The 23,557-nt window shown below is 38.3% G+C and overlaps 1 protein-coding gene across 1 annotated transcript in view; it reads right to left on the bottom strand.

The window, feature by feature from the left end:
• Positions 1-14,163: 14,163 nt before the first annotated feature.
• Positions 14,164-23,557, bottom strand: part of LOC104579190 (guanine nucleotide-binding protein G(q) subunit alpha) — a 119,919-nt gene continuing 110,525 nt past the window's right edge. Inside the window, exons 6-7 of the mRNA XM_088522074.1 lie at positions 19,997-20,150; positions 14,164-16,542 (exon numbers count right to left, since the gene is read on the bottom strand). Coding sequence (XP_088378200.1) covers positions 16,352-16,542; positions 19,997-20,150 — 345 coding nt within the window. The 3' untranslated portion in view covers positions 14,164-16,351. The remainder of the gene's footprint in view (positions 16,543-19,996; positions 20,151-23,557) is intronic.

The raw sequence follows: 23,557 nt of genomic DNA, 5'->3' as shown, positions 1-23,557 counted from the left end.
CCCCTGGTTGCTAATGGAATAAAATGATTTAATCATGCTCACATGACAGTACCTCACTGCTACTTTCACAGACCAGATACTAGCATATCTGGTATGCCTGCTCAGTAATTTCTTCAGCCTTATGTTTTGCTGTTTCCATCATGGGCCTATACCCTTGTTTACATATTTTCGTTCCTAATCAGTTCAAAGCATCTGCCTTTTTCAGTCTCTCCTTACTTCTGAGAGCCTTACTTTGGTACTTAAACTTCCTTTCAACATTTCCTGTATTCCCACCATTCTATTTTTTTTTGTGATGAATATTCTTTATATATATACGTTGTGCCTTTTTTTTTTTTTTTTTTTTCCCTTACACTGAATCAAAGACAGGGAAGCAGACAGGGACTCTTAAAAAATTTCCTAAAAATTCTAATTTCTCCGTATTACTTTGTGCTTATTTTTCTTCCACACTTAACTCAGAATTTTCTTTAGCTTTGATTAATAGGCACTTAGAAGTATCAAGTACAAGGATTACTTACAGGAAATCTCTTCTTTTTGCCCATGATAAATGTAATCAGATTTTTATTACTGATTCCTTTGCAATAACTGGCTTCTGGTTAGGTGACTAAGCTTCTTCTTCATAATTAAAATTTTAAAAAGGCCACTTCAGATAGTGTACAAAGATTTTTGAGTTTAAAGAGTTCCTGCATATAATTTTAGAAAAATAAATTATGTTTTATTGCTGGCTGGCTTACTATCCCCTAAAACATAATTTTCTACCTCTATGAACTGTATAGCTTTTGGAGTAATTGCTTGTATTCTTATTTAACTAACTAACTGATTTATAAGATACTACCCCCCTCTCTTCATAACCCTTTTAGGTTTTAGAGTTTTTAGTTAAGGCATTTGTTCACATATTCATAATTCACATATTCAAAGCCTGTGCATCACCAGAACTAAAGATTAAAATATGTGTTTACCATGAATGCCAAATTGCCTGTTTTATGCCCTTTCTTAGTACAGAGGCTGCAATCAAATACACACATACTCCATGCCTGTAACTCACTCTATCAATCAGGTATAAGCTAAAATACAAATATAAACATATATAGTTTGCAAACCATACTAAAATGAAGAGCCTGGAAAGCTACTGTTAAATTTCAAAACAGAGTTTGTGGGTAAGGGTAAAGAATAGCCCTTTGTTAACAGAATCACGTAGGGATAGCTGAAATAATAAAGCCTGAATTGTGATTAAGTCTGGGGCAAAATTTAAGCTGCAACTGCAGTCAAAGGTAATATTGAAATTTTATGCCACAAATTCTATCTCAAAATTAACTTTACAGACTCAGAAGGAGCAGGTTAAGAAGAAAACAAAAATCATGTTTATATTTGGAAATAAAGTCATTTGAATCAAAACTACATAAAATCCTGAAAATACATGTATTGTAAAAATCTTGTTTAAGCACATAAGTTATAGGGGAAGTAGTAAGAATGAATTAATATGGTCAAAAGTGTGAAGACAAGAGGAGAAGGCTCAAAACTAACAGTATAGTGCAACAACATCTGTAAACAGATTTTTTCTTTTTCTAAAAAAGAATGCTGCCTTTTATGAACATACAGGCTAGTCTCCAAATGACAACACCGTTGAAGCATTTAAGATAAAGCATTTTTTAAGTCAATATGTGAAGTTTGGCAAACCATTGCAGTGCAAATAAAACAGAGATTTCCTACCCAGTTAAGTTATCAGAAGTCTGAGAAATGTTAGTGAAGATAGGCCTTTGGATTTATTTAGCTGAAACAAATCAAGAAAACAAATGATTTAGGAATTCAGAACATTTCTGAAGGTAGATATTTAGCAACAGTTAAGCATGATATATGATATCAACTTCAAATATTGTGATACAACTCAGAAGTAACTAAAATGCATATTGATTATTGCATAATGGGAAACACTAGAGCTGCTGATAATTTAAGCACAATGCCAAGACCTGGCAATGCTAATTTAGGAGAAAAAAGGCTAATTTAACTCAAGTTAAATTAAAAATTGTATTAATCTTTGAAGGAATTGGATTATCAAAAATGACAGCCAAAGCTGAACCAAATACAAGACTTAGTGATGATTGAGGAAGAAAGAACAAAGCCAGAAGATTTTCAGTTCCACCCAAAACATTTTGAATAGCTAAATATTATGGTTATTATGGTCAATAATGAAATAATTGTAAAGCATATTTAAATTATTTTCCCTCATATGCAAACCAGATTAAAACTAGATCTGATTCTGGCCAGAATAAGATATGCTTCAGAAAGCAACAAATACAGACAGATATTTCCAATAGCAAAATACGTGTTGTATTTTTTATACATGAGATGGGACGGGCTCCCCCGGCCCTGGCCCCGCTCCGGCGCCGGCCTCGTGGCTCCGCAGGCTCCACGAGCAGCCCGGGGGCTCCGCCGCGAGCCCTGCTCGCTGGGCTGCTCCCGTGAGGGCGGTAACGTGGCCATGGCCATGGCCCGGGCTGCACTAACGGGGGCTCCCACGGGGAGGACTCCTTTTAACCAAAGAAATAAAAAAATTCAGTACAGAGGAACGATTCTTGTATGTTACTGTGTGTAAAATATTTGAACCGGGTCTCTTCAAAATTACTGCTCCTGGTTTAGTCGCTTGTCTCGATGTACCACTTCTACCGCTGTAACTATTCATACTGTTCAGCTATTCCTACTGCCTAGAAGACACTTTAAAAAATAATAGAACTAAAGGTGTTTTTTTTTCTAAATTCCTTAGAAAGCAAGCATCAAATTGTAACCAAGTATGTCACTATTTTCTATTTACAATCTGAGGGTTTCAGATCCTGAAAGTTATTAATTCTAGTGAACTTTTCCAACCCTTTGTCCAACAGCAGTCTTAATTTCTATGAAATCAACAAAACAAACATTGTGAATGCAGTTCATGGCCTCCTGCCAGGGTCCATGCTCTTGACATGTTCTTATTCTACAACAATAGCTTTTCTCTGGTCCCGCAGCCAAAATGTGTCTATATGGTGGCATTCAGAAACTACACACTTATTTTCAAAGGGCTGGAACAATTTGAGAGATAGATAATCAGTGCATATCCAGATCTGTCAGAAGACTCGCTAGCAGTGAAGGAAGAAGTCAGAATAAGAAACACATATGTGAAGGTCTGAAATAGAAAAGCTTTTTGTCACAGTGTATTTTACAGCTGCAAAGGCGCTTGCAGTGTAAGTCAATTTGGCATGTCAGTCCTAGAACGGCGAGACCACTGGCTCCCTGCCTCTATTTTACATAACGAACTTTCCCGTGGGGCTCATTTATTCTCATACTTCTTTCTCTTATCATTTTATGACACATTTCCTCATGAGGGTGACTTTTCTTGAAGTGCTGCAGACAAATTTAATACACTTGGGGCATCAAGTACATTACTGAATAAAGACCTGTATTCCAGCTCAGGCCCTTGCCCATCACAGATGAGGACAATCCATCTAAACACTTGAATACCTTTATTTTTCACAGAGGTAGTGGTGATAGAAGAAAAAACACTTGACCTGTTATTTCCCTGTACCATTTGCAATTTGCAAATTTTAAACTCTCAGGGGCTCTGAATCCAGGTAGCAATGATTACTGCGTAGCGTTGGAACACATACAACCATACTGAGCTAGGCAATGGCAAAAATGAGTTCAGTAGCCCATACTTCACAAGGCAAAGAAACACTTTGTGATGTTCATCCACATAGTCACTAGCACACGGGTACAGAAAATTTGGCAGTACCTATATGAGATGCCTATATCCTCCCCCACCTCATATCTGCTGTATGATTTAGGCCTAGGCTGGCACATATCATATGTTGATGAAGGCGTGAATGAACATGCCCTCATTGAACATGTATCTTCATATGTTCTTCATGTGCTGAAGATCTCGGGTTATTGGCAAATTGTCATTTTTCTTTCTTGTACAGTAGTGAGCACGTGTGTCCATGCTGAGCAACGCTACGAGCCATCTTTCCCGCAGGGGTTATCAGCTCAAGGCAGGTGTTCAGGGTTCATCAAAGCAGGTCTCAACCACATGCAACAGGTAGAGCCTCTCCAACACAGCAGTGCCTGGTGTCTGTGAGAGTAGTATTACGCATGGGCAATGTTCAGATGTTCAAAATGAAGATACCCTTTAGCAGGATTATTGACGCGCTCAACTGAGGCACTGCAGTGCACGCTGGCCCTGACGCCGGCACAGAGCTGCCCCAGCCGTCTGCTGCTCATGACACCAGTCATCACTTTTAACCTTGCAACGTGTGGTTAATCATCTGCCATGTATATAAGAGATTCCCACAGTCTAAGAAACCTTAAAATGGGACTTCGTGAGAAGAACTTGCAGGAACTGAGGAAACAAGGAGAAAAATTGTCTTGAACGAAACAATCTTAGCAGGATCATTCTCTACGGGAATGTTTAATCTACCAGTCATTTTCAGAAGACTCCAGCATATACTATCAAAAAAGTATTTAAGGGTGATTGCACAGAGGACTGTCTCATGAAGGGTGCTTGGGACTTATTACAATGAAGAGATTTTTAGTATCTTGTCCTTTTAACAGCAGATGAAATGTTTTTTCCTTTTTTTAAATGCAACTTTGGTCAAAATACTTATTACTAAATTTACAAGAAAAGCCTTGTTTGACCTCTTCTTATAAGAAATAGCTACTTGGTTAGTGTCTAACTCTCCAGCATCCTTGGTTGTTGTTATAATTATTTTTTCTGACACGAAAACATCCTTCTCTATATTTCTGACATGACTTCCCATCATATCACTAGCAGAAGGCTTTTGTTTTTTTTGGAAAAGTAACTGACAGATGATTAATTTGCAGCCTTGTGGTAAGATTTTAAACTGACATAACATTTAAGCTTTGCGCACTGAGAAACTCTATTTATGAAAATATTACCAGAGATGAGAGGAAGTCTGAAATAACCTCCACAACAATAGCAGGTTTTGTTTACTTTTCATAAGCACTCAATCATTTTGATATTTAAGTAGAAACATTCATGTACCACAAAGATGTTCACACAGTCCTGGCAGAAATTAGAAAGTATCTTTGTTTTTGGAATTTGGTAAATATAAAGTGCTAAAATTTTTCTTATGAGAAGGCTGTTACATACCGTACGTGTCAGGCTTGTTTCTGAGTGACAGGTTAGCAGGTGTGGATGCTGTTTATGGTTTCACAACAAGTTTTCTCTGCGATGTGTTTATATTAAATAGAGTGGGCAGCACTTCCGTTAAGCTGTCTCCTGACTGATTCACTCACTCTGAAATTGCAGCAGATCTGCTAGTATTACCTGTAAAATCCTGGGTATTTGCAATGAATTGCAGTCCTCTGGTTCGGGACTGAGGACTAGATGGAAACAGAAGGAGGAAACAAAGTCCCAGCATCAACAGCCGCTCTCGTGAGGGCCGCAGCTAACCCGACACCTCCTTGTACCCTTGGTGCTCTTTACGGACTCCCTTTTGGCCAAAGCCAGTGCTGGCCTCAGTGAGGGCTGATTTAAGCTGAGCATCAAAGCACTCTTCTCCTACAGAATTTCAATACTGATTGAAAATTACATGGCTAAAATGCAAGTTACAGAAAAATTAATTGGCTTGAATGCTCAATCAGGGAGCATTCAAACAACTCACTGAGGAAGAATGAAATCCAGCACATAATTACAGATACATTTTTTTGTTTTCTTCATCTGAATTTGATATGCTGTGACCTTGTACCCAACACTCAAACCAGACACTTACCGGACTGCCCAGTGGGAAGTTTTCATGCATGGGAATTATGCACAGAGTACGGGCCTGTCAAGGGGGTGTGTGTGTGTGCGCACACGTGCCTGTGCATTTTTATCTCTGCAGTATCCTCTGTCAAAGTGCTTGATCAGCTGCAAGGTAGAATATAAAATCTTTTTAAAATTTGAAGTCTTTTTAATTTTCTTGGAGGATGAGTAATCCCCACTCTGCATAATAAAACTTTTATTTGGATGTGAAGGCAATTATGTAGCAAATATTTTGAAATGTATGATAAATTGCTTAAAGCACAAGCAGATTGATCAGCTGCTTCCCACCTCATTCAGCACAGTTACATACAGTAACTGCTAAAAAACAAAACATGTAGCATAAGCACTAAGAGGTGACGAAAAAGGTAACTGTTCTTTTTAAGTCCCCAAAGAAATTAGCATACATATGCAAAAAAATCTGACATATAAGAATATTCCTTGACTGCAATTATTTCTGTTTTTGTAGATTCACAAGGTATTTCCTATCTCTCAGCTGAATAGTTAAACATCCAGAATATTATCATCATAGTACATGAAACCTAATTTCCTTCAAAGAGACTCAGAATTTACAAGGTAAAAAACTGTTGTCTAACTTCAGGGTCAAAGAATCTAATTAAACAAGCCAAAGGAACTCAGACTCTATCTACTTGCAAAAAATCATTTTTGAATAAACTTACAGCAATGTGTACTTAAGTATATTTACTATATTTATACAGTATAGTTTAGTATACTAAACTAAGTAAGATTAGTTCAGTTACTATAAATAAATATATTTAGAAGTTTTTATACTTGTCTCTGATAAAAGACGTAAATCTGCAAGGCTCAGTATTGGTTTTGTGCAAAATTCTTAATGTCTTTTATTTACTAACTGCCTCAAGATGAGCCTCTCTTCTTGTCTTTGCAAAAAAACTTCAGATTTTGCCTTTGGGTTTTCTCAAAAGAATTTTCATTGTCCAAGCGGTATCGAATTCATTTTCCACAAACAGGGAGACCCCTAACCCCATATCGGTTCTATCGATGTACGGATAACAGTCTAGTCTCCTGGCTGTCCTCACACTGGATCTCAGTACACCATTCATGTCAGCATCTCATCAACAGCCATGTAAATACTTCTTCCCTGTCCAATTTAGAAATTGACTCAGAATCACTTTTTAGAGTGTCAGGAATGTCATTATCCTAAAGAATAAGGAATACCTATTCCACCAGGCAGTGCAGACTGCATAATATAATTACAAGGTCAAAATCAATAGGCAGTGTTACATTCATAACCTTGTTGGTGTCCTCAGGGTTCAAACAAGACTACTGAAAACTACTGTCCGCAATGTGAGTTACTGGAATTATTAGCACTCCTGGTTCCCTCGTATTTTTTTTTTTAATAAAAATAAGAGAAAGGATGAAAAGAGAGAAAGTAAATACAGTATCTCCATGGTAAAGAAATTCTGTTTCACTTAAGGAGTAGCAGAATTGCTCTTGCTTTGAAGGCACAGCCCTCACACCCTTTCACTAACAGGGTGTGTTTGCTGTTTCACTAAAAATCTGATGGCAAATACTGGCCGTTTCATTTGCTGCGCCATAAAGAATAAATACAGGACAGATCTGTGACTTTCTAAGAACCAAGGCAGGACATATTACATGCTGCAGGTTTGGGGAGAAGAATTTACCTTTGGGTTTTATAGCCGGCCTTAGGACAATCCTAATTCTTTCCCGTTTTGATCAGAAGACTTAGGAAGATGACCGGCTCTGCCGCTGGAGTCTGAGACGGTTTCCTCACGCTGAGGCACACAAGCCACGGGCTCGGGCCTGCTTTGCCGGAGAGCTGTCGGGATCCGTCTCCCGGTGTGAGCGCGGGCCCACGGGGGCGCCGGTGCCGGAGGCCCGCGGTGCCGCTCGTCTGTCTCCACACACGGGCTCCGCTGCGCCGGGCCGGCCTCGCTCATCCCCCGCGGGCGGGCGGGACGGCACCGTGCGGGTGCGCGGGCCCTTTCCCGGGATTTCGCCTGTAGCTTTTGTGGCAAACGACACGGGAATGGGAAAAGGAGTCCCTGAGAAAGACGTTAACACAGCATCTCGTGCCCAGCTGTGGGTTTTGTTAACCTTGGACCGTGTATACCAGGTGCGCTCAGACAAACTGTTCAAAAGCGATCACCCAATCTACCTAAGTGTCCTCTGCTTTTGGAGTTTGCCGTGCTCATTTACACTAACATCACGATCCAGGATGGCTTGAGGTATTAATCCTCCAGCGATGTATATAATATTTTGTTGTTCTGGTTTTAAATGGAATTACATCTTACTATATTTCCTGAAGTTGCTTTGTTTCTTATTAGCAGAAATGAAAACAACATGTATGAATATGAATATATATCAAAAGAATTGTTTAATCCGCAACCACAGAAACCTTCCACTTGTGCCACCGTTTTGACACCTTCCTACAAACAATATCCAGACCATATTAAATATTACTGGAAAACAATCAAGATGTTTTTACAGATATTAGTCACAACATAATTTGAACACATCTGACATCTGGTTAAAAAACTGAATTCTATGATGATGTACATGAGATGAGGAAAACTGACTGTTTTTGTCTTAGTACCTCAGTAGCCTGTTGCAATTCAAGAGAACTAGTTCCATCAGCTAAGGTATAGTGATATTATTGATTTACATTTACAACAAATGATTATTAGGCCAGGGAAGTATCCAATTCGATTAAGAACATTTCTGGCATCTTTCCAAGCACTAATACTCATGTTACTTAACTTAGGTAAGTCCAGATAAAACAGTGACTCTCTAAGCTATCTGGAAAAAAAAAAAAAAAAAAAAAAAGCCCTTAATTGTGAATTTCACATTGCAGTCATTTTCATAACCTAAAATAAATCAGGTCTTATTTACCCCATTTTCTACTAAGTTTTGCTGCAAAAAGTAGGAATCAAGATACTGCTACTAGGTGTTACTCCATCTTTCCAAAACATGCAGTTAGAATGAAACAATTACTTACAGAGCACTGAAAACCAAATATTTACCTCTAGGACAGCAAAGTTAATCAAAACTTTGTGTGCACATTTAACTAACTGAAAATTGTTAAGAGATTCCAGTACTTAGTCTTCAGATATATGGAATTTTATTTTTTAGGGAAGAGAGTGATTTTTCTTAATAACAAATGTATAAAAGGGCCGAATCTTATTTTTTTTCTGCATGCAAGTCATCATTTTGTTATCATCATAGAAAGTAATTTTATGTAATAACTTATTTCTGCAAGAACACATTTTAACTTATTATTGAATTAATACATCTCTTCAGTTGAGTGCCAGTCTTTTGATCATTGAATTAATTACCTCATACAGGACTCTAGGAAATGGGGAAAAAAAATTCCAGTGATATTTTGGCAAACACACTTCTCTAGTAAGAGTGAAAAATGATGTATATTAAAATGTGCAGTTTTGGCCCAATCTGGCCCACATGACACCACTGCCAGAAGACCACTGACACCACTGTCAGAAGACCACTTCAGTGGACTCTATTTTAACTATACTATTGTAATAGTTTTGTTTTCTGAAGTCCGTGTCCACACAGTTAGTTGAATCTGCCCCCATTTACTGGAATTTTCTGATCCTGTCGTTCACAACGGGTCTTTAACTTAGCCAGTATGGTAAGTTCTGTGATCAATACCAGAACTGAAGCTGACATGTGAAGCAACCTTCACTCTGTGATGCTGAAAAATCACTGAGACAAAAGCAGCAGTAGCAGCAGCAAGTTCAGGTCCTCTTCAGCGATTACACTTTATCAGTGGCTCAGTTTTAGAAGACCCATTTACGCTCAACTTGGAAGGAGCAGGAGGATTCCAGGTGTGTAAAGCAGAACTGCAGAACGGGGTTATTTGGATGTCAGGATGAATCAGTGTGATGGACGGGTGTGATGGGAGAAGGAAGGAGTCCTTTGGGCAAGGATATAGCAGACCTTGAATGTCATGAAGTGCCATGGGATTTCTAACAACTCCAGCCAGCAGACTTTCTTTTTTTTTTTCTTTTTTTCTCTTTTGTTATATCTTTACTGGCAATTAACTTTTTCTGCAAGATGAACGAAAGTCCAATTTTTAGGTATCTCCATTCCTAAAAGCAAAAAATGAGATCAAAACCTCTCAAGAGTGAAAGGGGCTCCTCCCAAGCCAGAGTAGCTAACAGCACACGAGGTCCTAACTAACTCCCTTGCTGCCTGGGGTGGTTCGGTACAAAGTGGTTTGGGGATCACCGCACGTGATGTAAGTTGGTATCACAGCTGTGCACAATTTGTCACACAGACACAATTCCTATTATCTATTTCACATATCTAAGTATCACAACTTACACTGTTGTCTAAGTTGATTTTGTAGATCTTATTCTCAGTGGGACATAACAGTGAAACAAATCATTCCTCCCTTTACATGGTGCAACAGGAAAGGAAAATGAATAGCAATTCACTGACGTCCTTCCGAAGAACCCTTTAAACTCTTGCAGTCATATAAAGGAGAAGAAACTAGTTTTGGCAAGCGGCCTGAAATTCTGTCTCTTCTGTAATCACAGAATCACTGAATGATTAAGGTTGGAAGGGACCTCTAGAGATCACCTAGAGCACATGGCACAGCGGGGCATCCAGGCAGGTTTTGAGATCTCCAGGAGACTCCACAGCCTCTCTGGGCAGCCTGTTCCAGGGCTCTGTCACCCTCACACTAAAGAAGTTCTTCCTCACATGGAGATGGAACTTCCTGTGTTTCAGCTGTACCCATTACCCCTTGTCCTGTCACTGGCCATGACCAAGAAGAGTTTAGCCCCATTCTCCCTACATTCTCACCTCAGGTACTTAACACATATTGATCAGACACCCTCTCAGCCTTCTCCTCTCGAGGCCAAACAGACCCAGCTCTCTTACTCTTCCCTCATACAATAGATGCTGCAGTCCCTTAATCACGTTCATGACTCTACGCTGGACTCTCTCTAGAAGCTCCATGTCCCTCTTCTACTGGGGAGCCCAGAACTGCACCCAATACTCCAGATGTGGCCTCACCAGAGCTGAGCAGAGGGGCAGGATCCCCTCCCTCAACCTGCTGGCAACGCTCCTCCCCATGCAGGCCAGGAGCCCATTGGCCTTCTTGGCCATGAGGACACACTGCTGACTCACAGTTAACTTGTTGTCAGCCAGGACTCCCAGATCCCTCTCCACGGAGCTGCTTTCCAGCAGGTCAGCCCAACATCTGTCCTGAAGATGTGAGATCCACCCCAAACCATTTGCAACATGCAGGCATCTTTCTGCTATTCCTACCAGCTCCTAAGCAAAAATTAAAAAATAATAATAATAATAAAAAAGAGCAACGTAAGTCTGTTCTTGCAACACTGCTGCAGTCTGTGAAACACTTAAGAATCCTCACAGTGTGCAAATCCTGAGTTTTCTATTAATAAGTAATAATGATAAACATAGCAATTATTATTTCTTTTTTTCCCCACACTTCTGAGTTTTGTATACAAGCCAGAAAAAAGTTTAGCATTGCTGTCAAATAACTGCCTTCACTGTACTGAACCTGAAATACTTTGAACTTTCCAGCTGTAAAAAAGATACTCAGAAAACTTTTGTATTTTGACAATGAGGACACAGAATATTTAAAATTAAAAAAGCAATCACTGAAATATCTATACAATATTTATGATAGTGAGAAGCATTGTGGGGGATCAGTAACTCCAAATATGCCTCAGAAAACTTAATTTTTTAGGAATGAAGATACTATTGTACAAAGTTATGGCCAAAAATATTGTATTTTTAACCAGCAAGATTTTTGAGGGGCAGTAATTATACAACATATTTCTTTTTCCCAAAAACTATTTAGGTCTAAAAACAACAGACAACATGCATTTAAATGACATTTTAAGAACAGCAAATATGATCTTTATTTTTTAAATACTGCAAGTTTAAAAATGTATCTGACAAACCCCCTCCCCAATATACTGGTCAAGTAAGGATTTCCTGCAGCATGGTAAATAAGGAATCCAGCAACAGACTTCAGCTCAGACTATCTTTCCAGAGGAAAAACGAAACAAAACAAAGCGAACAACAGCAGGTTTGATCTGGCTGACTTTTATCTTGTATCTTAACACTACCCTCAGTATCAACTTTGCCTGAATAACTTCTCTATTTTTCCCTTCTCCTCAGCACGGTTACTGTGAAAAAGCACGAGTGAAAGTTGCAGTAAAACCCCTCTAGCTAGCTAAATAATGAGCTTCAGTGGACGATTGATTACATGAAAATGTTTCTTTTTTGATTGACACAACTCAAAATATTATGAGTAAGTAACAGCCAGGAGGAGATTCAGTGGTTCCTCCTACAAACTAAAACATATGGTTTTGCAAAATTTCTGCTACAAAAAATTGAACACGGAGAGATGATCTTTGTTGATGAATGTACACTAAGCATTAGAATTTATGGTTTATGTTAAAAAAGGGACTGTCTTTACAAAAGCATTAATGTCTAAAATACAGTAGTTAGTCACCTACGACAGGCCATTTTAATTTCCTAACTTCATGACGTATCTCCAAAATGTATTTACTTGGTTTCTTAGTTAGAGGTAGGTCATTTGTTGGCCTTGTTAACACACTGTGCACACTTCATTAGTTTACTAAAGACAATAGTTTGCAGGATAAACATGCACAGAGCTCCAAGGACAGCAGCACATATAATAAATTATTTGGGTAAATTTTATTTTTTTCATGTGGGTTAACATGTCTTTCTTTCCTCCTATTATTTTACTCTTTTGTGAAGACTGTATCACAAAGGAGCGGTGATTAGGTTGAGGAATCTGAAAGTCTTTTGCACCTTACAACCAATGGGTGGGAATCTAGCAATGTCTTCATATGCAGCCCTTTTGCCCCCATTTAAAGTTTTTGCAAATCAAGCAGTCAATTCTGACTGATATCCAGCATAAAAAGTCTCTTCTTCACTTTCAAACTTAAAAAAGTGATTCACAATCATGTGGCAGTATGATTAAAAATTACAGTTCATACACCTTGACAATCAAAAGAGTCTGAATTATAAAAAGTAAACTGCCCTTGTAACTGCATCATCCTACATATTTCAGGACAGCACTAGTTAACTTGTGAGAAAGGCAAGTTTAAGGTTTCTGTAAAACACATATTACAGCTTTCTTGTGCTAGTGAACACCTAGAATACACAGGTTCCCAAGACCTCCGCCACTTATGACATTCAATGAAATCATATAATTTTGGCAAAAATAAAAGGGTTTCTGTCTAGTTGTTTTTGCCTTCAGGTTGATGTTAGAGGCACAGATTTCTGGACTCAAGCACAATAAGGCATAGTAGAAACCACCAATTAAAACAACGACGACAACGACAACAACAACAATAAAGGAATATATTGCAAGTGGGAACAGCTGTGTCATTTAAAAAGGAAATGTTTTTGTGAACTGTCACACTGCAATGCTGTGTTAGGTGATTCATGTAAAGCTTGCCTTGGCATGCTGAATATTTCTTTTTCAGAACATGCTCAAATGAACTAAACATTGCCACAGGTTCAACTTACCTAAAATATACCAGAAGTAGCCCAGTGGCACACACTCTTGAAAACTTTTGCAATCACAATATAACTATAAAGCATGAGTAAACTTTTGTTTTGTTTTTATACAAAACTTAAAACCACATTTCCACCCCCTCCCCCCACTCCCCAATATCCCATAACAAAACAAAATAAAGAATAAAAAAGCAACCAACAAACCACTGTTAGATACCACTGACACCTTTTCTTTCTTTTTGTACAGTTCTATTTATACCACTAAATCCAAGGTGGCAGATCTATTCCTGGGTTAAAAGAAGGGATATTGTCAAGCACCCCAGAGTCAACAGCGGAAACACAAGCTCTGTTGTAAGATTGGGACCAATTTTATAATGCTGTTTGTAACAAGACTAACTGCTCTGATCATCTACTTAGATATCAGCACCACTTCTTATCCTACATCCACTTGCTTTAGCTTTATTAAATACAACGCTCCGACTCCTTCAAACTGTTAATGCTAGTGACTTTTTATGTTGTTTTTGTTAGATCTGGGTTTTCTGAAGTACTGTTTCATTTATCTGACATTCTGTATTTCTTCATATTGTTTTTAGGAAAACATACCCATTAGTACTTATGCACAATGGTTTGAAATGTCTCTGCTCTTCTAAAAAAGGCTACTAGAAAGGTAAAATTAACTTATGTGAATCTGCCAAATACAAATTAAGTTTATATTTAAGAGCTCATGTTCCAGTCGGAGATATAATGGCATAAGTTCTAACAAAACCGGTTTCTAAGTCTGTGTAAAGCCCTGATAAGATTTAAGCAGTTTCAAATGTGAAGGTCCTCTGGGTGTCTCAAATTTACTTCTACTCAGGAATGTGCAAATGATTTTATAGAGCACGCTGCTAGTACCGCTCTGTACTATAGTAAGTTTTTTTGTTTTGTAAATAAAAAACAACAACAAATCCCTAGTCAGAAATAAACTGACAAAATTTACATTCTTCTCTCTTAAAAAAGTAAATAAAATAACATTATTTAAAATGTGAATTAGCTATAAGACATACAATACAATTACATAGATACATATCAATACAGCACATTCAATTTGCCAAAAATTAATGATTACAAAGCCAATATGGATGCTGCCATATATATATATATAGATGTATGTACAATGATTATAGCATTCATAATTGCACTATACCTACAACCAGTTTTAAATTACAAGGTGTTTTATAAGGGAGCAAAAAATAGCAACTGTTCTTGTTACTGTTGTTTTGGAGCTGGGAGGGCCAAGGATGGAAAACGCCTCATTAGTATTTACTGGTAACTTTGGTAATCCGCTTGTAAACCACTATTTTTTTTCCACCTCCCTTCCACTGCTGTGGAACAGCAATCCCTAGAGTGTTAAGTGCACTCTGGTGCTACTTGGCATTGCAGATAACCAATCCAATTAAATGTCTGACCTCTAAGTTCTCTTGTAGCTTGCTAGCAGTCATGTATCTGGTCAAAAAACACCTTCTTTCAACCTAAGCTGCAGAATAAAGGCTCATCAATCTGTGCTGTGTTTTTGTTGTTAAAAAATTGCACATTTAAAGTGATTTTTTCTCACTGTTTCACTTACATTAATATATTTTTTTCTAAAGAACACTGAGAGAGGCTGATTTGCACAAATGTCTATGAATCAGTTAACACGCAACCTTATTGGGAAAGGTTCCTGAATGTGGTCATTTATCAATAATTTCACCTTGTGCAACTAAGGGTGCCTGGCTATTATTACACAAAACACTCTATGCAATCTCATGCCATCTCTGACATAAGGAGAGACTTAAACTGTCTTTAAATTAGAAGACCATATGCATGTGCATGGTGCACCTAGTCACATATTCACTTACACTATTGTTTTTGGCATTAGAAAATGGAACGCTTTCTAAAAAAAGGGAACATATGAGCTGAAACTGTGTTTGTTTGTCATTTGGCAGTTGATTCAATCAGGTCAGTTCCCAATCTATCAATTTGGCATTTTAATCAGTATCTTATATTTCAAGAGTATTGGTTTTATAAAAGCCAGATTTGGCAACATTAGTTCTATACAATAAAAACATTTTTTCTACTGTGGAAAAAAAAAAAGACTTAGAAAAGCTCTAACCTAAGGTAAAACCTACACAACTGAGGAAAAAAAAACACTGTTTCAGGCTGTAACCACTGGGAAAAAATGTAGTGTCTATGGCGTTTCTGTTTGGCATTAGTGAGTAAAAGAAAAGAGAAAAAAAATGGCACATGGCAATTGAAAAGAGATTTTATCACATTCCACATACATCCCTAGGTTTGTGTCTTAGTATTTCATTACTGTCTTCTGTGCATCCTTCCATGCTGTAAGGGTATGGTTTAACTTAAAGTCCATACACAACTGTAATTCTACTTTGCAATTGCAAATATTCTAACCCAAAATTGAAGACAGAATGAAAACACCTATGTCAAGAATTTAAAAAAATCACAGTATCAATACTTTTGATCCTTCAGAGAAAGCACACACTGTAAAATTAGAATGTCTGATGTCTTAAAATCTAATGATAGTATTTTCCTGACCAAATCACTCAACAGAAAATATTTTACCAAGGAATGCAACAGGGAACAAAAAGGCCATTGTACCTTTAAAAAGACAAGAGGGGAGGGAAAGGGAAGGAGGGATAGAGAGAGAAAGGGTCAGGGAAAGAGAAAACCAGCTTGATTTTGCTTCAGTAGCAAAAAACTGCTATCCTTTGTGAGTGTACAACTGAGAATTTAAAACACATTGAGTCACAAGGTTTTGCCTAAAAAATGAGGAAATGTGCTGTGAATGTACTTCAGCATCTTTTGTTTTTCCTCCATATAGTTTAAATAAAATCATAATATTAACTACAAACTCTGTGGACATTCACAGAGTCCAGGCCGGCAATAAATTAGTATTATGCAAATTGTTTTCACAGATAATACAGTCCCTCAGGTCTATCCTCAGTCCCGCGGAGGCGGTCTCGGAGGGCCTCCTGGGCACGGCTAGACCAGGTTGTACTCCTTCAGGTTTAACTGTAGGATCGTGTCCTTGACAGCAGCGAAGACGAAGCGGATATTCTCTGTGTCTGTAGCGCATGTGAAGTGGGAGTAGATAATTTTGTCACTGTCTGGATTCAGGTCTACAAACATCTTCAAGATGAACTCTCGTGCCGCTTGTGCATCTCTTTGTGGTCCTGTTAATGAGGAAGAGAAAGTCAGTTTGCTTTCATGTCGATTCAATACTTGAGCTTCTTCAACAGGGAAAAATTTTGAGCAGAAAACATAAGGTAGGTTTACGCTACTATCCTCAGCCAAGAGAAGAAAAGTAAAATCTTTTTTTTTCTTTAATAATATACACTGCCATTCACTATTCTACTCACAATAGGAACTATTAAAATAATATCATTTATTGTATCAATATATCTTTTTAATTTTGATGACTGACCAACTTTCAGTCTACACCAAGAACATAATCCTTTTCACACTACAACATTTACAAGTTTTATGAGGATTTTGATAGGTAGCATAATGAAGTACATTCTAAACTTGTCTGGCATGTCATCAGTAGAACTTAATTTACCTTAATGATAACACAGGCTCGCTAGTTGAGCCTATTCAAATGCTAAAGTTAATGTTCTAACAAATCCATTCCTATCTAAATTACATATGACAACGATTGTGTTGGATCTAAATTAAGGATGTTATTTTCAGAGCCCATGTAACAAAACCACTCTACATGAGGCAGCTGGTAAAATGGCAACTTCTGATCTGGCAGAGTAAGGATTCTTTCATGCTCACAGCTGAAAGAGGAGTGAGGTAGCATGAACACTGGCCACAAGCCATCGTTTTCTTACGCTGCAATTCTGCACCACTAATCGAGAGCAGTTTTCACAGGCTGTTATCCCTCTGCTCTCCCATTTCTGGATCACAAGTTTCTATACAACACATATGTAGAGCTTATTTGCTGTGCCTCTTCCCATTCCTGCCTCCTCATTGGTCCACATCTTGTTACACAGCAATACGGATGCCAGTGCTTGACCCCTGATCTTGCAGCAAGTGCATAGTAAAACGCATTTTTAATGCTTAAAGCTTACAGTTGTAAACATTCTCCCTAAGGCTGCAAAAACTAGCTAGCAGAGGAGGCACAAAAGAGAAATGACTTGCTTTCTGGCATCCAGCTGTTGCAAATGTCTGTGAAGGGAAAGACGATTCTGCAGTACAGCGGTGTGTGCATGCTGAAATACTTCTATATATGAACATAAAAGCAAATACACATACATGCAGACTGTGTCTGCTGAGAAATAGAAAAGAGCATGGAGACAGATCATAGTGCCTCTGAGTACCTATTGCTCACAATTTTTACATATTCTAAACACAGATTCTCCTATGTTTACATAGGTTCTCCCTTTTGGCCTGGTCACCAGGTTCTATACAAACAACAGAAACACTAAATTTTACTAGTGTTTTTTCTTCCTACTTTCAATAAATTTGCAATATTGACACAGGACAGTGCTGGAGCATCTGCCCTATGAGGAGAGATTGAGAGAGCTGGGCCTGTTCAGCCTGAAGAAGAGAAGGCTGAGAGGGGACCTGATCAGTGTCTGTAAGTACCTCAAGGGAGGCAGTGAGGAGGATGGTGCTGGTCTCTTTTCACTGGTGGCCACCGACAGAACTAGAGGTAATAGCCAGAAACCAAAGCATCGAAAGTTCCACAGGAACTTAAGGAAAAATTTCTTAACAGTGAGGGTGACAGAGCACTGGAACAGGCTGCCCAGAGAGGTTGTGGAGTCTCCTTCTCTGGAGATCTTCCAAACCCACTTGGACACAGTCCTGTGCCACGTGCTCTGGGTGACCCTGCGTGTGCAGGGGGGCTGGACTAGATGATCTCTAGAGGTCCCTTCCAACCTTAAGCATTCTGTGATTCTATGACTTTCAAAGACCAGCAACCATTTCTTCAAAATAAGTCCTTTACTGTTTAAATCAACTTCCTAGAATTTTGTTAAACGTTTTATAGCCTGGACTTAGGTAGGCTCACTGTCTCTCAAAATTTACTGCACTACTGCCTGTATCCCAAACTTTTGTTTGACTGGAGCTGAAGTATGCGAAAATAAAGTTAAAAAGGCAGTTTGCCATCCTCAGGAATTAAAAAAAAAAAAAAAAAAAAAAAGATTTACAATGCAAAGTTTTACAGCCTAATATGGTGACCTGTAAGTCTGATGTCCTTTGCTGGCTATTTAGCAGTCTTCAAAGGGACCATCTACAAGATACTGTGAAGTTCAACGCGGAAAGTGCTACAGCTTGGCTGGGATGGTTTGGTGAGTGTGTTCATCTTCACGGGGCACTCTGGAGAGGAGCGCGCTGCAGTGGATGGCTCTTGTTGTTCACCCAAGGGTGACCCACTTTGTCTTCACCTCTCTTCCTCCCCCAGTTCTTCATTCAAGTCCCATTTGGTGTTCGCATGAAGAAATGGCAAGAGAGAAGCGATGCGGCTGACAAGTACCCGATCCCGATCGCCAGGCCCGTGCCCAGCTGGAGGCTGCGCAGGCCCACGCGGGGCCTTCGCCACACAGCACGTGAGGAGCCCTCCGGCTCGCTGCCTGGGCTCGGTCTGCGTCCTGCCGACAGCATTTCACACAGCTGTGTCCCCGCTGGAGGGAGGAGGGGAGGGAAGCGCCTGTAACGGCTTCCCACCCTCGGGATGCCATGTAGGACGCTTGTCACGTGAAATAAGCTTGGAAGGGCAAGAATATTTCCTATTTGCCTGCCAGTTGTCTTCAGAATGGCACTGTCAAACTAAACTCACACTGACAGGTAAGTAAGTATGGTCCGATCTTGTAGGCTGCTCACTGAACAGATGCCTTCTCAAACACGAAAAAAAGCTGTAACTTTTTCTATCATTACTACACATTTTGAAAATCAGAAAATTAATCTTTCTACACCTTTCAGGTCACTTGTTCACTTCCTGGTGGGACAATTGTTTTTTTATTTTTTATTTTTTTAATTTAAGAATATTTAATTATTCAGCCCTCATATTATTTGAACATAAGATTTTTCTCTTTTTGCTACCAAAACCTCCACTTGGATACCTTAAAATACTTAACATTTCACCTCAGGAGACTTTCTGAAAGTTAGCTTCCTTAGAAATGGCTATTTGATCCACACAGTGTTTCCTGAGACAAGCACAACACTTCACATAAATGATGAAATTAAAATGAAGGAAAAACAAAAAATAAATAAAATAAGTTTAATGAAAGGGCAGGAGAAGTGATACTGGTTTCTCTGCATGCTACAGAGAACTTAGTATACTTCTCTTCAGCTATCCAGCCACAAAACACAACCTAAAAAATAATAGGTAAGACAATATGTAAAAATAAGAAATGATTTTTTAGCTTTGATATTCCATTTCAGAATCTCACTCCTGGTTCTAATCACTTCATCAAGTCCAACTTACACAGATAAAACATGATCCCCTGCTAGTATGATAATATTTATATCTAGAATCACCAATTTTATGTGAAAGTTACTGTCATTCCATTCACAATTAAGAGAGGTATAAAACAAAACTCCAGTAATCTAAAAAATCCCACAAGACTTCCATCACATTTCAAAAACTTGAATTATTAAAAGCTCTGTTGGCAATATACTCACCATCATACTCTGGGAAATAATCAACTAGATGGGAGTACATAATTTTCTCTTCTAAGAGATCTTTTTTATTTAAGAACAGAATGACTGAAGAGTTCTGGAACCATGGATATGTGATAATTGTCCTAAAGAGTGCTTTGCTTTCCTCCATTCGATTCTGGAAAAAGAAATAAAAAAGAGAGAGAATTTTATGTGGTTAAAATTATTATAAAAATTATTATGAAAACAAATCAAAAATAAATTTTGAATTCAATCCATACAGTTCTACTCTGTTTCATAAATGGATTCATTTCATCTTTGGAACCTTCATACTGAAACATAAGGGATTTAACTGACTCAATTATAATTCATAAGTAGGCAATTAATTAAATATTCCGGTAGTTTTCCTTTTGAAAACTCAACCACTCAAGCCTAAGTGTTCTTTAAAACACAGGTCATGAATATGAAAGCTGTAACAGGTAGTGTTGTAAAATCCGACCACGCACAGCTAGGAGCAGCCAACAAACTCGAGCGTGCTGAAATGCATGGAGCTCAAGGCAGGGACAAATGCACAACAGACACAATACCTGAGTCAGTTTTTAAGAAACTTACATGTTTTATATGCTCGTCCCAAATTTTGCCAGCAAATAAATCTTAACTCAAAGGATATCAGCTTTGAAATAGCTACAGATTCTTCTGGCACCCACCCGTTGCTAACTATTTCCCCAGTGTAAGCGTTATGACAAAAAAAAAAAAAACCCAAACAAACAGAAAAAATAGATTTTTTTTTTTAAAATCCTGCTGGACTAGCCTTTGCCTCCACTGATGAACTGCTCCTGAAAAGCACGTTCAGGTGTGAAATGGCCGTGAAGCCGGTCTACGGCTGTGTTGTGTTTGCAGGGCTTTCTGACATTGCAAAAAAATCACACTGTGTTTCGGTGCAGTTCTGGAGAACTGTGAGGCTGACGTGTTGCAGTTAGTACACATTCTTATGATACTGAGTTCAGCACCAGGAATTAAGTCTATTTATTTCTTTATTAGGAAAGGCATCAGGCAGGCCTGATAACTACCTGCAGAAGGTTTTAGAAGCTGTCCCTGGAAAACAACATTTCATCACCCAGCAGCACTCCAGAAAAACAGTAGAAGGTGAATCCTGCAGATTCTGCTGTCACTAACCCATGCAACGCTTTAACAGAAAATTCAGACAATTTTGCAGTAAATGTATCTTGAGTTGCTTTAATTTGCATTTTAAAGTCACCTGCATAAGCGCGGAGAACAGAAACCCTAAAAAAAAAGGCCTAAAATTAAATTTTGAAGAGGTCGATGGTTTATTTAGCCATCTTGTATCATCACAAAATTTTCAAGCAGTTTATCAAACTTTACAGCCCACTGGAGTGATAGTTGAGAATAAATAGTTGAATTTATGAATGCAGAAACTAAGGTAGAGGTCATAAGTCAAATTCTTGCTTTCTATCAATAAGTTCTTAAGATTTCCTTTGATTTCAATGGTGCAAGGATTTCATTCAGAAAGTACAAAAATCAAACTATCAGCAGAGCTGAGCATAAAACCTCAGGCCTTTGATCAATCATTAAAGCACAAACAGATGTTCCTCTCAATGTTTTATACAGGTGGCTTCTCTATACAAGGCCCTATACAAAGCATATACAGTCAGAACAATTGAAAATTACTGTTAGTTTCTCTTTGATAGCTTGACAATAAAAGATAGGCAATGTAATGTTAACTTACAAGCCACTGTTTCAAGTCGTGAACTCATTCAGTACCTTCTAATCTGATATTCACAGAAAATGAAACAAATTCACCACTGCATTAATAGTGTGTTTTTCTTTCATAGCAAATTTATGAGCTACTGAAAACTTCTCCATAAGAAAAGTGCATGGAAAACAAAGATGGGAAATACTTTTATAAGGGTTGCCTTCTTTCTGCAAAAACGCTTCAAAAGCACTGCAAAATACTCATCTACAATTCTGATACTTCTTTCATATTCATAACACAGAAACTTACAGACAAACAAGAAAATTATCAATTTGGATAAATTTGAGACCCTTGTTACAGGAAAGCTCCAGGAAAATGGTTTTGCAAATTTTCTGTTTGAAATTGATGCCAAACTAGATGAAGGCTAACTAAGTCCATGTTGATATTGTGCTTAAAAATTTTCAGCATCTTATCCACTGCAACCTCTGTAACTAATGCAAATCATAAAAATTCCAGGAGACATATACAGTAGAAAACAAAATATTGTGCTTTTTCAATGTAAAAAGAACATCTTACACACCTACATCGATTATGAATTCCATATAATATCAATTCTACTCTGTACCACAAAATCATTTTTTTCCTATTATAGGTTTATAAATGTCTCTAGAGGCCTTTTGGACTTGACCTCAGGCATCTGCTCTAAATCTCTCCTGGACGGGTATCTACCAAAGACAACAGAAACAGAGAGAGATGAAGCAGGTTTCCATGATTTCAAAGAAAGTTCAACTAAGTCAAGAATAGTCCAAGATTCAAAAAACGATGACTTGATACTAAGATGATGGTCTAGAAGACACTCTTTTAAAAAAATAATGTAATGCTATAACACATTATAGGAGATAACTATTGCCTTGAGAAATCATTAAAAGACATGGTTAACGTGCAGCCTAAAACAGAGGAACAAAAGGCTAGACTACTTTATAAGTCAATAAAACAATGTTGGATCATCCCAGCTTCCTTCTCTTCATTGTGTTCACTAATTTAGCCACAAGCTTCACTTCACACAGTAATCTTTCTTCAGAAGTCATCCACTTAACTGTACTTCCAAGAAAGAGCCAGGCTAAATCTCAATCCATCTGAATCTGGTGGCCACTTGTAAATTTTGTACTTTGTTATCCAATCACAAACAAAATTAACATAAACCCAAAGACAACTGTGAGAAATGGTAAAATAAATAAATAAATAAATCACAGTGCATCAGAATCCTCTGAACCAGAATTACAATTCGTGTTCAGACAATCTTGCCCGACAGTGGTACCAGCTGAGGCTGTTTGCAAGGCAGGCAGCAAAGCCTTGCAGACTAAGAAGGAAAGGTAACTACCTCAGTAGAGGGGCAATTTCATGATGCACATCACAGGATGCACTGCAGTGACAGCCTGCAGCATCTTGGGCAGCAGACTGAAGGAAGCAGTTGCGATTAAGGCATCAGGAAGGCTGGAGAAATCCTTTCTAAGGAACCTGGGTGACAAGCTGTCCCAAACTTCTAAGAAAAAGGTCACTCTGCTTCAGATCCACAATTAAGAGGCCAATGGATTTCCTAAATCCTTCCCGAGCAAAAGGCCGCTCAATGCTGCTGTCCACACTTAAAACAGAGGGAAGAGATCAGATGTCACCGTTACCCTCTCTGAATATTGGCCACACTGAAAAGATTGGAGACAACTCAGCTGCCCTCTCAAAAGATGTTTAGAGTAAGATAATGGAGCAAAAACATCAAGGGGACAGCCCAGGCACTTCCACGGATTCAGTGCAGATTTCATATGATTTGTATATTTAAGAAGGGTGTCTTGGAAATCCTTGCAGAGATACTAATT

This window comes from Tinamus guttatus, unplaced genomic scaffold (assembly GCF_059628265.1).
Source record: "Tinamus guttatus ecotype Peru unplaced genomic scaffold, ASM5962826v1 Tinamus_guttatus_pri_ptg000146l, whole genome shotgun sequence".
NCBI classification, from domain to species: Eukaryota; Metazoa; Chordata; class Aves; order Tinamiformes; family Tinamidae; genus Tinamus; species Tinamus guttatus.
This window is presented reverse-complemented; position numbering and strand designations above follow the sequence as displayed.